General features: G+C 54.3%; 1 protein-coding gene across 21 annotated transcripts in view; it reads left to right on the forward strand.

Moving 5' to 3' along the window:
* VIPR1 (vasoactive intestinal peptide receptor 1) overlaps positions 1–14,492 on the forward strand; it is a 35,471-nt gene that overhangs the window by 11,353 nt on the left and 9,626 nt on the right. For 11 of the 21 annotated variants that reach the window (XR_012431044.1, XR_012431037.1, XR_012431036.1 and 8 more), the window contains exons 2-5: positions 496–601; positions 5,964–6,071; positions 12,545–12,651; positions 14,067–14,170. Coding sequence is in view for 12 of the 21 variants with exons in the window: in XM_015445708.4 (XP_015301194.1) it covers positions 496–601; positions 5,964–6,071; positions 12,545–12,651; positions 14,067–14,170 (425 nt within the window). In the remaining 9 variants the exon portion in view is untranslated. Of the gene's footprint in view, positions 1–495; positions 602–846; positions 1,578–5,963; positions 6,072–12,544; positions 12,652–14,066; positions 14,171–14,492 lie in introns of those variants that run through there. The other 10 variants (XR_012431040.1, XR_012431041.1, XR_012431043.1 and 7 more) reach the window with 4 other exon arrangements.

Consider the following 14,492-nt stretch of genomic DNA (forward strand, 5'->3'; position numbering starts at 1 on the left):
CAGCAGCTGGAAAATACAGCTAGACTCCTGGATTCTTCCTGGGGCTGGCAGTGGAAACCAGAGGCCAGGATCCAATTCTACATAACAGAGTAATAGCATGAGCTGGCCCCACTCATCAGGGAGACCGAGACAGGGACAGACTCAAGCCAAGCTGGAGAGTGGCAGAGTCCAGAGGGCCAGCTCAGGCCTCTAAGGGGAGGCCCTCTTGCCACCATCTGGAGTTGTGCCACCCACAAAGAGACAAAGCAGTTATAGCTGCAGCACTATTGGGGGAGCCATCAAGAAGCTGTGGCAGGGTCCTCAGGGCCGACTCAGGTTTGGGGGCAATGGACAACAGGTTGGAGTCAGGTTCAGGTTTCAGTCTGGGGTTGGTATTGGGGTTCCATATGGAACTTGGATCTCTTCCAGGGAGAGGGCAGGTGCATCCAGAGACTGGGCCTGGTGCTCCCGAGTCTATGAACAAGGCTGATGGGCCCTCCCTGTCTTTGTCCCCAGGGCGGCCAGGCAGCCAGGCTGCAGGAGGAGTGTGACTATGTGCAGATGATCGAGGTGCAGCACAAGCAGTGCCTGGAGGAGGCCCAGCTGGAGAATGAGACAACAGGTGAGGCTCCCATGGGCAGAGGGGGGGCTGCATGCCCCCAGGGAGTCCACGATTCCTCATGTCTCGAGCTGAGATCCAAGTCACGTTCGTTCCACATTTGTTGGATGATGGTGAGGAGCGGCTGGGGAGCCAGATGGAAGAAGAAAGGGGCTAACAGGCTTCCACATTCCCACCCCAGGTCTGGGGAGCTCCCAGCTGCAGCTGAGGAGGACATACTAAATCGGGGTTCTGAAAAGTACATGGAGCCAACTCTGCCTCTGGGGGTCCCTATCCCTCTTCTCCAGGAAAAGTGAAGATCTCCATGGCAGCCAGCCCACCCGGGACACAAGGCCCAGCATGCTGCGTGGTGGGGGACCTGTGACCAATGAGGGTAGGCAGGTTCCAGGACACCCAGGAGCTGACATGGGGAGAACTAGCCCCATAATACCATACTCCAGGATTATAACATTGTACTGTTAGCATCTCAAAGGAAGAAGAGGGACATTCAGTCACAATATGTGACCCCCACAGGGACCGCATGGAAGCTCAAAGCCATCTTAGGGGTCCATAGCAAGAAAGGGCATAAGTTTTGTCTGGACAGATGTGGAATACTCACCACAGCCAACACTCAGCCTGGAAACTTAGGCTCACTCCTCCCTCTCAACCCCAGGCTCTGCCTCTGCCACACCCAGAGGACCGATAGTGACGCCACACACATACACACACATACACACGTGCCCAGCCCCTAAGCATACACATACAGGTGCACACACTGGCTTCTCCATCCCAACCCACTCTTAGTGACCAGATGAACCATCAGCTCATTATTTGGTTGATGAGACCAGTCAAGGTCAGCCCCAGAGGCCCAGCCACTCTTCCTCAGGGGGCTGGGAGAGCTCCACCTGGCAGTGTGAAGGGTGGTGCCCAGCTACCTAGACTGGACAGCAGGGCTATCAGGACAGATGACAGCACCCTCTTTTTGGCTCAGCAGCTCCAGGTAAGAATGGGTGGAATTATTTGGTACCACTTGAACCAGACTTGGAGGGGTGAGCAGGTTTGGAGAAACGGAGAGTCTGGAAAGGTGGGAGGCACTGAGGCAGACTTCCTATGGGGAATGGGGCATGGTTGGCAGGTTCAAGTCTTACTGCCAGGGACAGCAGCCTGGCACGTCTGGGCTGGAGGCAGTGAGATGGCTGGGCTCATTCTGGGCCTCCATCCCAGGCTATCTCCCTGAGGCTGAGCTTACACTTATGTAACAGCCTTGCTCAGGAGCAGGGAGCATCTTTACATCTTCCTGGCTCCCTAGTTCCCCTTCCACCTTCTAAAGCTGACAGTTATGTAACCCCTTCCAGGTCCCTCTTCTTGGCCCTGGTGTCCAGGCTGTCTGCCTCCTGCTCTGTCAGTGAGTAAGTGTAGCCTCACAGATGGGCTTTGCCTACCCTGATCTCAAAGCAGGACAACCCCTTGACTCTAGGGCCCAGAGACTGAGGCATGGGTCCAGGGGTGGCTGGGCCTGCCCACTACCTACAGGCCCCACCCCACTCCACCAGTGCAGGGAGCCAGGACCAGGTGCAGATAGGCTTTGGCAGGCCCCAACGGTGGGATCATAGGCAGCCCCGAGAGGCCCGGACTCTAGACTCCACTGCGCACCTCCCATGCCGAGGGGTAGGCCACCCTCGTGATTCCGATGAGGTCACTGCTGGCACAGCGTTCCCGTTGGGTGCCAACACCCTGTCACCAGCAGCCAGGCTGGGATGCAGAGAAGGGCGGGCATAGGTTGTGGCCATGAGTCTGCCTGTGGCCTTGTGTAGGGCTCTGTGCGTGTTCATGCACATCTAGGTATGCACTCCTGGCCCATGTCTGTCTGGAGCTGCGTCTTGCCTCTGGGGTCTATAGCTCTGTGTCTGACTCTGAGTATCTTTGTGAGTCAGAAGTGTGTGTCTATTTAAGCATGGGCACATGCCATCTGTGGACATGCCTAGGTGTGTCTGCCCAGTGTGCTGTGTCTCTGTGTGGCTTGTATGTCTATCAGTGTGAGTGTCAGTGGTATACCCAGACATGTCTGTCTCTCTGAATGTATGTCTCTGTGAGTTGTGTGTCTCTCTGTGCCCATTTGCTTGTGTCTGTTGCCTGTGTTCAGGTAAGTGTACATGTGTGCGTGTTTGCATGTGTGCCTGGTGTTCTGTGTACTGGCATGTACACATCAGTGTGTGTATCTCTGTGTGCACACAAGTCTACAGAATGACACAGCAGAGGCCCCACCTCACCTTGCCTCACCAACCCTTACCCCAAGCTCTGGGTTGGGCTTTCCTGGTGGGGGCACAGCCCCACCTGTGGGCACACACAGCCAGCCTGGGCCCTGTATTTCTATAGGCCTGGTGACATGTGTGATGGGACCTGCGGGGCCTCATTAGGGCAGGCACACAGGAAATATTCCCATTGCCTAGCCCAGGACAACAGGCCATTCCAGGTACCAAGTATATTCATGGCTGTCACCCCGTCCCCTGCTTCCCCAACCATGTCCCTCATATTGGCCTCTCGTCCTGCTTCCCTGCCCTGCTGGCTGCCCTCACCCCAGCACTAGTTCACAGCCCAGCCTTGGTCATGCTAAGATTCCTTGAGGCCAAGTGTGGCCTCCCAAGGGCAGGGCCTGGTTTCCTCTCTTCTGTCCCACCACAGTGAAGCAGAACTCAAGGCCAGAGACCCAGCCCCGGATTCACTCCCCAGCCTGTGCTGGCCGCCGGAGGTTTAGAGAGCCCAAAGTCTGGCAGGCACCCAGACACAATAGCCAGTCTGCATAACAGGGCGTGGCCAGCACTGTCAGAGAGGGGTAAACAAAGTCCAGCAGCGGCAAAATTCCCAGAGAAATGACAGCCCTTCCGACCGAGAGGAGTGGGAACATGTGAATATACTGTACCACTTACCAGCAACATGACCTTGAGCTGGTTGTCCAATCACGCTGTGCCTCTGTTTCCTCATCTGTGAAATGGAAGCGTTAAATAAGTCATTCATCCAAAGAGGTTAGAACAGTGCCTGGCACATGCAAAGGTTATATGAGTGTTTGCTGATATTCTTAACAGGGTCTGGAACCCCCAGCAGGGTTTGACTGACCTGAAGTGCCCCTACTCGGCTTTCAGAGAGGCTGGCCCAGAATGGAAGAGGGACTGGCAGCCAGCGTGAGGCCACAAGAGCCCTCAAGACAGGGAAAAGTGGTCAGGGTCCATGACTAAGGGAGGCTGCAATCTCTGGTCAAGCCCTGGGGATCCAGGTGTCCTCCTCAGGCTTTAGCTATAGGTGTGGCCTGACTGCTGCAGCCCCAGAAGGTGCCCCTTGCTGCTGCCAGCCCACTCCAACACACAGAGTCCTGAGCCTCTTCCCCAAGTAAGGATGTCCCTCCACCTCCTCTTCCCAGACCCCCTTCTTAAGAACTTGTGAACCTTCGGATCTGAGCTGGGCTGGGCTGGGCTTGGCCAAGCTGGCGTTGACTTTGGCTCAGGGGGTTGGGTTTTCTGAGCAAATCTATGGGACTGGCAGGATTGCAAAGAGACAATTAAGCCTCCTGCATGGGACGGGTCCAGAGCAGTCCTAGTCCGTCAGGGGCATGCAGCTCCTGAACAGACTAAATGATGGCATTTGCATGTGCCTATTAAAGCAGACCCCTGGAGACCCCACTGTGCATCTTTCACTGGCCAGGCTCTGCAAGGCTGATAGCTGTGGCAGAGAATGCAGCCACAATGGAAGGTTTTTGCTGAATTTGTTCCCTAACTATTCCCCTCCATCACAATTCACAATCCGACCACACTGGGGGAATCTGTGTTGTTCAAGAACTAGGTGTGGGCTGGGCACAGTGGCTCACGCCTATAATCCCAGCACTTTGGGAGGCTGCGAGGCAAGTGTGAATCACCTGGGGTCAGGAGTACAAGACCAGCCTGGCCAACATGACGGAACCCCGTCTCTACTAAAAATATAAAAATTAGCCGGGTGTCGCGGAGGGCGCCTGTAATCCCAGCTACTCAGAAGGCTGAGGCAGGAGGATCACTTTATCCCAGGAGGTGAAGGTTGCAGTGAGCCAAGATGGCGCCACTGCACTCCAGCCTGGGCAACAGAGCGAGACTATGATGGGGTGATGAGTATACTGGGGTGCATGTAGTTCTTTTTTTTTTGAGACAGAGTCTCAAAACATTTTCTAATGCCTCCTTTATTATCATAATATGAAATTCAGGACACACGCCCATCCACTTTATTAAAAATAAAGTTCTAGCTATACTGTAAGATAAATATTAAAAGGAAAGTAATTTATAATAAAGTATCATGTACATATTCAAGCATAATCACACTAGATGTAGTCTGAAGGTTGTACCTACAAATATAAATCCTGAGAATGCGAGGCCTACAAATGCAGACTGATGGACACGGGCAGTTGCATCAGTGACTCAAGTATCACAGGCAGTACTGCTATGGGTGTCATGATTTTCCAAAACATTGAACAACTCTTAGTGAAGTTCAGAACAAAACAAAATACAATCTTCCCTCCCTTTTCTCAGTGGCTGCATTCCTGGAAAACTCCATGTATGTTAAACTTGTGCAATAAATAGCTTGTGTTGGCTGGGCACAGTGGCTCACACCTGTAATCCCAGTACTTTGGGAGGCCAAGGTGGGAGGATCACTTGAGGTCAGGAGTTGGAGATCAGCCTGGCCACACATGGTGAAACCTCGTCTCTACTAAAAACACAAAAATTAGCCGGGCGTGGTGGCACAGGCCTATAGTCCCAGCTACTCGGGAGGCTGAGGCAGGAGAATTGCTTGAACCCAGGAGGCAGAGGTTGCCAAGGTTGCACCACTGCACTCTATCCTGGGTGACAGAGTGAGACTCCGTCTCAAAAAATAAGTAAATAAATAATAAAGTAAATGGCTTGTGTTTATATGTAAAATGGTATAAGAGTCTAGGCTCTGTTCATTACGAAAGGTTTTCACCTATACATATGGCCAGTGGCTCATCTGGAAGCCATGCAGAATGTGAGACAATTCATCATTGTGCAGGAGTTGCCTATCTGGCATCCCTGGTGGCTGCCCATCAAATGCCAGTGAGGCCCCCCTATTGCTGTAACAATCAAAACCACCACTGGCATTGGAAACATCCCCAGGGGGCGCTCTATCCCTCACTAAGGACCAAAGAACTGTAGTCAGGCCTCCTCCCTGCCTCCCTGTCAGGACAGGCTCCATGCAGCCTGGGCAAGCCTGTGCCTTCCCTCTCAGACTGGAGGCTCCTTGAGGTGGGAGCCCGGCAGAGGGAGGAAGAGAGTGGATGCCTATGACCTCAGGCCCCAGGGCTGGAGGCACCCGCACTGTGCTGACCCATGTGTCCTCTGCCTTACCCCCATAGGCTGCAGCAAGATGTGGGACAACCTCACCTGCTGGCCAGCCACCCCTCGGGGCCAGGTTGTTGTCTTGGCCTGTCCCCTCATCTTCAAGCTCTTCTCCCCCATTCAAGGTAAGACCCCTGGGTTGAAAAGGTGATGTGAGTGGTGCTGGCTGCCGTGGGACTCACCTCTCAAGGAAGTGGAAAGTCAAAGGAAAGTGGTCAAAGAGGCTGGAACAATCCGAGGGACTCCCTGGCAGAGGAGGCAATGGTGCCGGGTCTTTAAAGAACTCACGGGATTTGATTAGCTCTTCACATAAAGATAAGCATATGGGAAAGGCTCATTAAATATTTGCTCAACAATTGATGACTGATTGACTGACAGGTACTTGATTAAATTATGGTTCCCATAGATAGTCCTGTTGTCTTGGGCTGGTCATGATTCAGTCTTTCGATGCCTGGAGTCTATGACCTCTTGGGCTCCATGAAGCCACTACACGACTTTGCTTATACACCTTGTCATGTTCCACTTAAATGAATGTCCACAGAATGTCCACAGAATGAGGCAGAAAAGAAAAGGGGGAGCCCCTTTAGGATGTGGCTTTCTTGCTAGTGAGTCATTAAAGAGGTTTACAATATAGATTCAGTCATTCTTCTGTGCAGTGAATGAAGCACCCACCCGTGTGCCAGGTGCTGAGCTGGACAAACACAGTGGGGAGAGGATAAAGCAGCCCCCAGGGCTGCTCTTCCAGAGCTAGTGTTCTCATTGGAGAGACATTTCGTAAGGAAATAAACAGATGTATAATCAATAATAAAAAGTGCTGGACGAGAGAATAAGGAGAGTGGGGACCAACTTAAGGCAGAGGTTCACAAACAGTCCCTCTCTGAGGAGGTGACACTTCAGCTGCCATCTGAAGACCTGGAGGTGAGAAAGAGCCACGAGGCAAAGATCCCAGATTGAGAACAATTGAGAGAGAGAATCAACAGCCCGTGGAATAAGCATCCAAGGAAGCTCCATGAAGGCCAGTGTGGCTGGAGCAGGGAGAGCGCCGGGGAAGGAGGGAGGGGAGGGACAGGCGGGCCGAGGCCAGACCACACAGGGCCTTGAGGACAGAGGCGAAGACTTGAGTTTTTTCCTAAGTCCAGTGAGAAGTGGGGGGTTTTAAGCGGGGAACTGACAAAGTCCAATTTAGGTTTTTAACTTCTAACTGGTTTCTGTGAGAAGGAAGGATTCTAAGAGTATAAACAGGAAAACCCAATCACAAGGCAGGCAGGAAATGATGATGGATTGAATTCAGGTAGTGAGCTCAGTGCGGGAGAGAAGTGGGAGAGTTTATGGAGGGAATGGGCGTGACTGAGGCAGGGAGGAATCAAGCAGGCCCCACCCTAGGCTTAGGTTTAATGAGCCTTGGGGAAAAAAGAGCAGGACTGGGTGGGGAGCATGGAGGGAGGGGCAGGCCTGGGGTGGGGAGGACTCATGAGGAGCAGAACCTAGATAATTATTCAGAGAGCGAACAGAACTCATGCGTCTCTCACTCCAGGTGGCCTTTTCCTCCCTGGACCCCAGTTTCCCTGTTTGTAAAGTGGGGATGGGTGGTAGACCCCAGGGTCTCTTTGGGGTAAGCCGGTTTGCCCCCAAGTGACTGCTGTTGTGATCTCAGTGGTGAAAGACAGACCTTAAAGCCCTCCTGAGGAGTCTGGGAAGGTCACAGCCATGCCATATTCCAGGCCAATGCCCACCTGGCCTGGCCACCTCCTCCTGGGACACCCAGTGCCTGGGCAGATAACAATGAGCTCCTCTGGCAGGTTTCACAGTGCACGCCATCACTGAGCCTGGAAACCAGCCTTCTCTCTGATCCCTGGAAGCACCTGCTAATTGCCTTTCTCCCTGAGACTCTGCTAACTGCATTTCTCCCCGTGGCTCTTCCTTCTGTCCCTGCTGGAATGTGTCAAGGCAGCTCCTGCCCTTGAGAACCTGGACTCCAGCCCACCATCTAGCTAACCCTGAGGCTGCCGGCATCAAAGGGGCCCATACGGTGCCTTTGGACTGACAAGAAAAAGTCAGTCCTTCCTCAGGCAGAGATGACCTCTCACTAGAGCCCACCTAGTGGCAAGCAGAATATGCCTACCAGCCAGGTGCCCTTGTACAGTGAACAACTTACACAGCCATACTCTGTGGGCCTGGTCTCTGAAAATGGTGGAGAGAAATAGGAAACTGCGATTAGGGACTGAAAACAGAAAAAAGACGGTGTTCTCCTGAGCAAGTAGATTAAGGTATGGGCAACCGACCTGAAATTCCAAAGAGGGAAGTTTGCAAGTGTGGGGTAGGGATGATGGCAACACCAACTCACACCCTTTTAGATACAGACCTGGGAAGAAGTATACCCACAGGAAGGGACCTGGTTCTACAGGGAAAGCTAAAGAAAGCTTATAGAAGATAAAAATTGTGGAGAGTTAGAAAAAAGTCATCTACATAGGCTGGATAAAATACCTGAAGGAGGGAGTTTGGCCAGGCAAGGAATAGCTCATTAAGGCACCAAAATGTTCACGGTGGCTCACTTCTTTATTTTTATTTTATTATATTGATGTTTTGAGATAGGGCCTTGCTCTGTCACCCAGGCTGCAGTGCAGTGGCACAATCTTGGCTGCAACCTCCGCCTCGCGGGTTCATGCCATTCTCCTGCCTCAGCCGTCCCAGCAGCCGGGACTACAGGCACCTGCCACCACGCCTGGCTAATTTTTTCTATTTTTAGTAGAGACTGGGTTTCACCGTGTTAACCACAAAGGTCTCGATCTCCTGACCTCATGATCCTCCCGCCTCAGCCTCCCAAAGTGCTAGGATTATAAGCGTGAACCACCATGCCTGGCCTCTACCTTCAAATATTTGAAGAGATATTTAAAAAAATAAATATGGGAGAGCCATTCTGGCTGAGAAAATTCGATGTACAGTCTATGTTAACCATGTCTGTGGGGTCTATGGGATACCTCCCTTCCCCCACCACCTGCATCATGATGCTATAAATAAGAAAACATTGCTGCCAGCCTAGGAAGCTCATCCTTGCTGGCGGGGATGGGGCACTATGGCAGGGAATCAGGAGAGTTCCATGGCGGGGAATCAGGAGAGTTCCACAGTCAGGTCTGGGTGTTAGCATGATCCTTCCAGCTGTCTCAGGCTGTGGAGCTGACAGGAAAGCAGGGGGCTCCTACTTAATCCGGGGGAGATGAGGTGGTGGTGGTGCTGGGGAAGAAGCAGCTGGGAAAGGGCTGGTGACTGATTGGGGAGAGCAGGGAGAGGATCATTCCTCAATTCCTGGCTCCAGAAACTGAGTGGAGGATCCTAGGCACAAACGGGGGCCATGACTGCTTTTTGAGACATAGTGAGTGGGAGGAGACTGGGAGAAAGGTGGACCTCGCCACCCCTCGGGTCGTCACAGCTATCCTGAGCTTGCTTAGGTGAGGCCCAGCCCAAGTGACAGGCCTCAAAGCAGACCTGGCAAGTGTCCCTCCCATGGTGGAGCCCAGCCTGGCCCAGGCATGCCCTGATGCCCCCACTGTCGCATGCCCTGACCCCTCCAGTGGGGTGTCCCTCCCAGCACAGGGTTAAAGTCCCTTGCTACCTCCCTCCTGCCCTTCATGTCCCCCTCTACAGATATAGGGCCTGCTGGTTTCCAGGCCCAGACTGGAGGGAGACTCTTGGATGCTTCTTGGGATCCCATGGTGACTGCCATTTCGATCTCCTCGAGAGCGGCTTGCTATGAGGCCTTGACCACAGTCCCAGGGCTCTTCAAAGAGGCCACCTAGCCCCAAAGATGACCCATTGTCCCCTCCCTTCCTCTCCCTCACCATCTATGGCAGCCAGGGCTCCAGAAAACAGAGTGTCCTTTTGTCCACTGCTGGAGCCCAGAAAGATCTGGAGTCAGGCGGACCTTGGTCTGCATCTCAGACCTGCTGCTCCCTTGCTGTGTGACCATGGGCAAATCACTTAACCTCTCTTAACCCTGGGATCCCCATATTTTGGTGGGATAATAAAAACTACCAATTCCTAGCCTTAACACATTAATGTTTACCCTAACACCTCTGCCACTATACACACACATACACACACACACACAAATACAGCGGCATGGGAAGCTGCTGTGTACATGCCAGAGTCACCCAGGTTTGCTGGCATAATTTTTGATACCAGATGCTTGCTATGTCATTGAGCCTGGCCTCCTCAAGCCCTGGTCCCTCTGGTGAGTAGGCAGCCCAAAGCTCCAGTGTCCCAGCTTCAAGGCTGGGTGATTTTGGCCTTAGTCCTCATTTTTTTTCCTGAGTCGGAGTCTCACTCTGTCTGCCACCCAGGCTGGAGTGTAGTGGTGTGATCTCGGCTCACTGCAACCTCCATCTCCTGGGTTCAAGCGATTCTCCTGCCTCAGCCTCCTGAGTAGTTGGGACTACAGGCATGCGCCACCACAAGCAGCCCTTAACCCTCTTTTCTACCTGCCCAAGTCTCCTAGGGGGAAGTCCTCAAAAGAATCAGATTGTGGGCCGGGCGCGGTGGCTCAAGCCTGTAATCCCAGCACTTTGGGAGGCCGAGACGGGCGGATCACAAGGTCAGAAGATCGAGACCATCCTGGCTAACACGGTGAAACCCCATCTCTACTAAAAAACACACAAAAAAACTAGCCAGGCGAGGTGTCGGGCGCCTGTAGTCCCAGCTACTCGGGAGGCTGAGGCAGGAGAATGGCGTAAACCCAGGAGGTGGAGCTTGCAGTGAGCTGAGATCGCGCCACTGCACTCCAGCCTGGGCAACAGAGCGCGACTCCGTCTCAAAAAAAAAAAAAAAAAGAATCAGATTGTGGGTGGGAGCCAGGCCCTCAGGGCCTGCAGTTAGCTCCCTGGAACTGGAGCTGAGGAAGGGCTTGCCCTTTGATGAGGGGCTGAGTGGCTGAAGGCTCTGGGCCAGGCCCACCTCTGACTGAAATGATGGGAAGCTGACAGGGGTGCAGGGGGACAGCTGAAGGTTTTTCTCCTTTCCTAGGAGTCTCTTGCAGCAGTGAGGCTGGGAGCCCAGGGCAGAAAAGAGGATGCCAAGGCAGGAAACTCGCCCAGTCCAATGCCTCCTCCTCAGCCAAATCCTTCCTGCCCTCCCTGGGCCACGCAATGGAAATAGACCCAGCCCACAGCTGCTCTTTCCTGGCTGCCCCATCCCCACCCCCCGCTGTCCCTCAGTTCTTCATCCATGAAGTAGGGTGACAAGACCGCTTTCCAAGGGTTGCCAGGAAGATTCACAGAAACGGCGAATATGGAATCATCTGGTATATTCCACGCATACAGCAAAGTTTGGAAATAAACACATGTGCCCAGTGACCCTTCCCGAGCTCACAGGACAGCTTGACCCTCCTGCAGCTCTTTATCTGGTCACCAAAATAAGTTCTCAGGTCACCTCCGTGAAGGTGAGAACCAAGCTTACCTGGGAAGACTCTGGAGAGCAGATCAGCTCTATCCTGTCCTCTCTGTGTGGCCTTTAACCAACCTCTTGGGGCCTCCACTTCTCAACTGTGAAATTGAGTTACGTTCCTCATTGGATGATTGAGGAAATTAAACAGGATGTGCCTAAAGTGCTCTGACCAGCGCTGATATTTGAAAAGTATTCAAAACCTGTTATTGTGATGAGGCTGACAACCGTGATGCTGCTGATGGTGACAATGGCGGCGGCGATGGCGGTGATGAACGGGTACCAAGATGGGGAAGCGAGATTCTTCTCCGGCTCATCTAATTTCTATTCATCCCATCCTCTCCCTCTCTGGGGAGAGGACACCTCCCCAGTGCTGGAGAGTGGGGACCCTCAGTGGTACCCCTCACCTCACATAGCCCTGAAGCGGTCCTGTCCCTTTGCTGCAGCTTCGAGCCTCTGAGGACAGTGGACAGTGCAGCTTCCCTGAAGCCTCAGCCTCTGCTTGTTTCAGCCCCAAGCCCCTGCCATGCTGTGCTGCCTGATTCCCCCTCACGTGCCTTTGCCTGCATAGGTTCCCCTGCCAGGAACTCCTGGCTTCTCCATTCATGAGGATTTCAGATCTGCATGCTTATCAGGTGTTCCCAAACCCAACCCCTCCTCATCCCCACACCCTTGCTCCCCGTTCAGCAGCACATCTGAGCCCTTCCAGGTGTGAGAGGAAACCCAGCCCCACAGGCCCAGGCAGGCTGACTGGGGAGGCTTGGGCAGGCCTGGGCCCCCCTCCCCCAGCCGTGGCCTTGTGACAAGGGTCAGCACTCTGCTCACAGCAAGGGTCAGGAATCATTCTGTGACAAGGATCCAGGCAGGGTCTGTGATAAGGATCAGAGTGTATGTTGTACTTGGGGTCAGGTTCAGACCATAACAAAAGGACTGAGCCCAAGAATGTCTGCTCTGATTTTGTCATCAGTGCAGGAGCCCTGAAGAGGCTTTTCCCTGCCCCGGGTGCCCCCACGGTGCCCTGGGTAACTGGGTCAGGGCAGCTGGAGCCTGACAGCACCAGGGTTGGTGGGAGTAGGGCTGAATTCTCTGCCCTGTTCCAAGCAGAGACAGCCAGGTCCCTGTGCTCCTAGCCTCAGCCTTTGTCCTTGCCCTGCCCTCCACCCAGGCCGCAATGTGAGCCGCAGCTGCACCGACGAAGGTTGGACACACCTGGAGCCCGGCCCGTACCCCATTGCCTGTGGTTTGGATGACAAGGCAGCGAGTTTGGACGAGGTGGGCCTCACGGCACCGACACCCCACCTGCAGAGCGCCGGGGCCCACCTAGGCGACTTTGATCTCTCCCACCAAGGGGTGCAGTTGCTGTCTGTGTGGGAGCAGGACTCCTGGAGTCTGCCCTCCTCTAGCCTCCTCCAGGCCTGCCTTTCTGGGGTCCCAACGCTTGGCTCCCCCTGACAGGGTATGGGAGGAGGCTTTCCCACAGGAGGGGCCCCCAGAGCAGCGAAAGCTGAAGCAGCATCCCCAGGCTGGGCCACCGCACTGCCTCATGGGAGTCTCACTTCAGCCCGGGAGTTGGCAGGGCATGCAGACACCAGCACCCCATCCCATCCAGAGGGGAAACTGAGGTGCTGCAGGTCCTGGAAGGAACCAGCTTTGGCTACCAAATAGCCAGTCAGGAACAGGGACAGAGCCTGTTGTCCTCAGTCCCAGGACAGATATCTGCCCCAGAGCAGTTAAAACGTAGGTGGCCTCTGTAAAGACTGGGGAACCTGGTAAGGACATTGATGGGGAGGCTGGAGTACTCAGCTAGGAGCCCCTCACTGCTTTAGGGTGTAAATGCATGTATGTGTGTCTGTCTGCGATGACATCTGCCCCACCCTCAGGCACCCTTCTCAGACGGGCTTTCACTCCACCCACCCCCAAGGGCAGCAATTTCTTCAGAGGCCTTTGAAGCCCACTGGAGCCATAGGCCCTCATTCCCTCTTAACCACTGGACTCTTCTCAGGCAGGCGTGGGAGGCGGAGAGGAAGGAGGGGCTTACCTAGTGGCTGTTGTGCTGCACTGCACCTGCGTCCATGGGGAGGGCATCAGGAGAGGGGACCAAGCAAGACACCCTTGGGGTCTAGCTTTGCCCTCCTCCCCAAGAAAGGCCAGACTGCCCTCATCCCACCAACCCCAATTCCCAAGAGCCCAAAATGGGACATTAGTGCCAGTGTCTTCTTTGACATCCTGCAACCTCTGCATGCCTCTCCTCCCTGCACAAAGACAGGGCCTCAAGGGGTGTCTGAAGGGCAAGCAGACCTGGCCCCTAGGGTGCCCAGCTCAGAGATGGCACAGAAGGGAACCCGGGCACATGGCTGGAGACATGAAATTAACAAAAGGGACGTGCAAGGTCTTCATTCTCTCCCTCACCAACTTGTCCCTCATAAAGATGCAAAGAGAGGGAGTACATTCAACCCCCACCCCACCCTAAGACACAGTCCTGCCCTGTCTGTGGAAACCAGGGCGTCAGGGGTCAGGGGATTGAAGAGCTCCGCTCAGCTGCTCTTGGGAGCCTCAGACCTCAGCCTGCTCATTTGCTGAGGCAGGGGTGGGCAGGCAGAGTGTGTAGGGCACCCCACCCCTGCCAATACCCCCTAGATGAGCCTCCCACCCCACCACCCAAGAGCCTCTCCCTGTCCCTCCAACAGCAGCAGACCATGTTCTACGGTTCTGTGAAGACCGGCTACACCATCGGTTACGGCCTGTCCCTCGCCACCCTTCTGGTCGCCACGGCTATCCTGAGCCTGTTCAGGTGAGGCCCAGCCCAAGTGACAGGCCTCAAAGGAAACCTGGCAAGTGTCCCTCCCACAGTGGAGCCCAGCGTGGTGCAGGCATGCCCCGACCCCTCCACCGTTGCCCCCCAGCAGCACACAGTCCCCAGCTCCTGCCAGGCCAGCTTCCCTTGGGAAAGGCAGATGACTGAGCTGTTCCATGTGTTGCAACCTAGTCTCCCCTAGGATAGCCCTGCACTTGGGGACAGGGCACCAGAGGGTGGGGTCTGCACACAGGAATGAGGTTTCTGGGGTCACACACGAGGCTGAGGCACTTGGGAGCCCAGCCGCACAGGAGGATGG

The sequence above is a fragment of the Macaca fascicularis genome, chromosome 2 (assembly GCF_037993035.2).
Source record: "Macaca fascicularis isolate 582-1 chromosome 2, T2T-MFA8v1.1".
Classification (NCBI taxonomy): domain Eukaryota; kingdom Metazoa; phylum Chordata; class Mammalia; order Primates; family Cercopithecidae; genus Macaca; species Macaca fascicularis.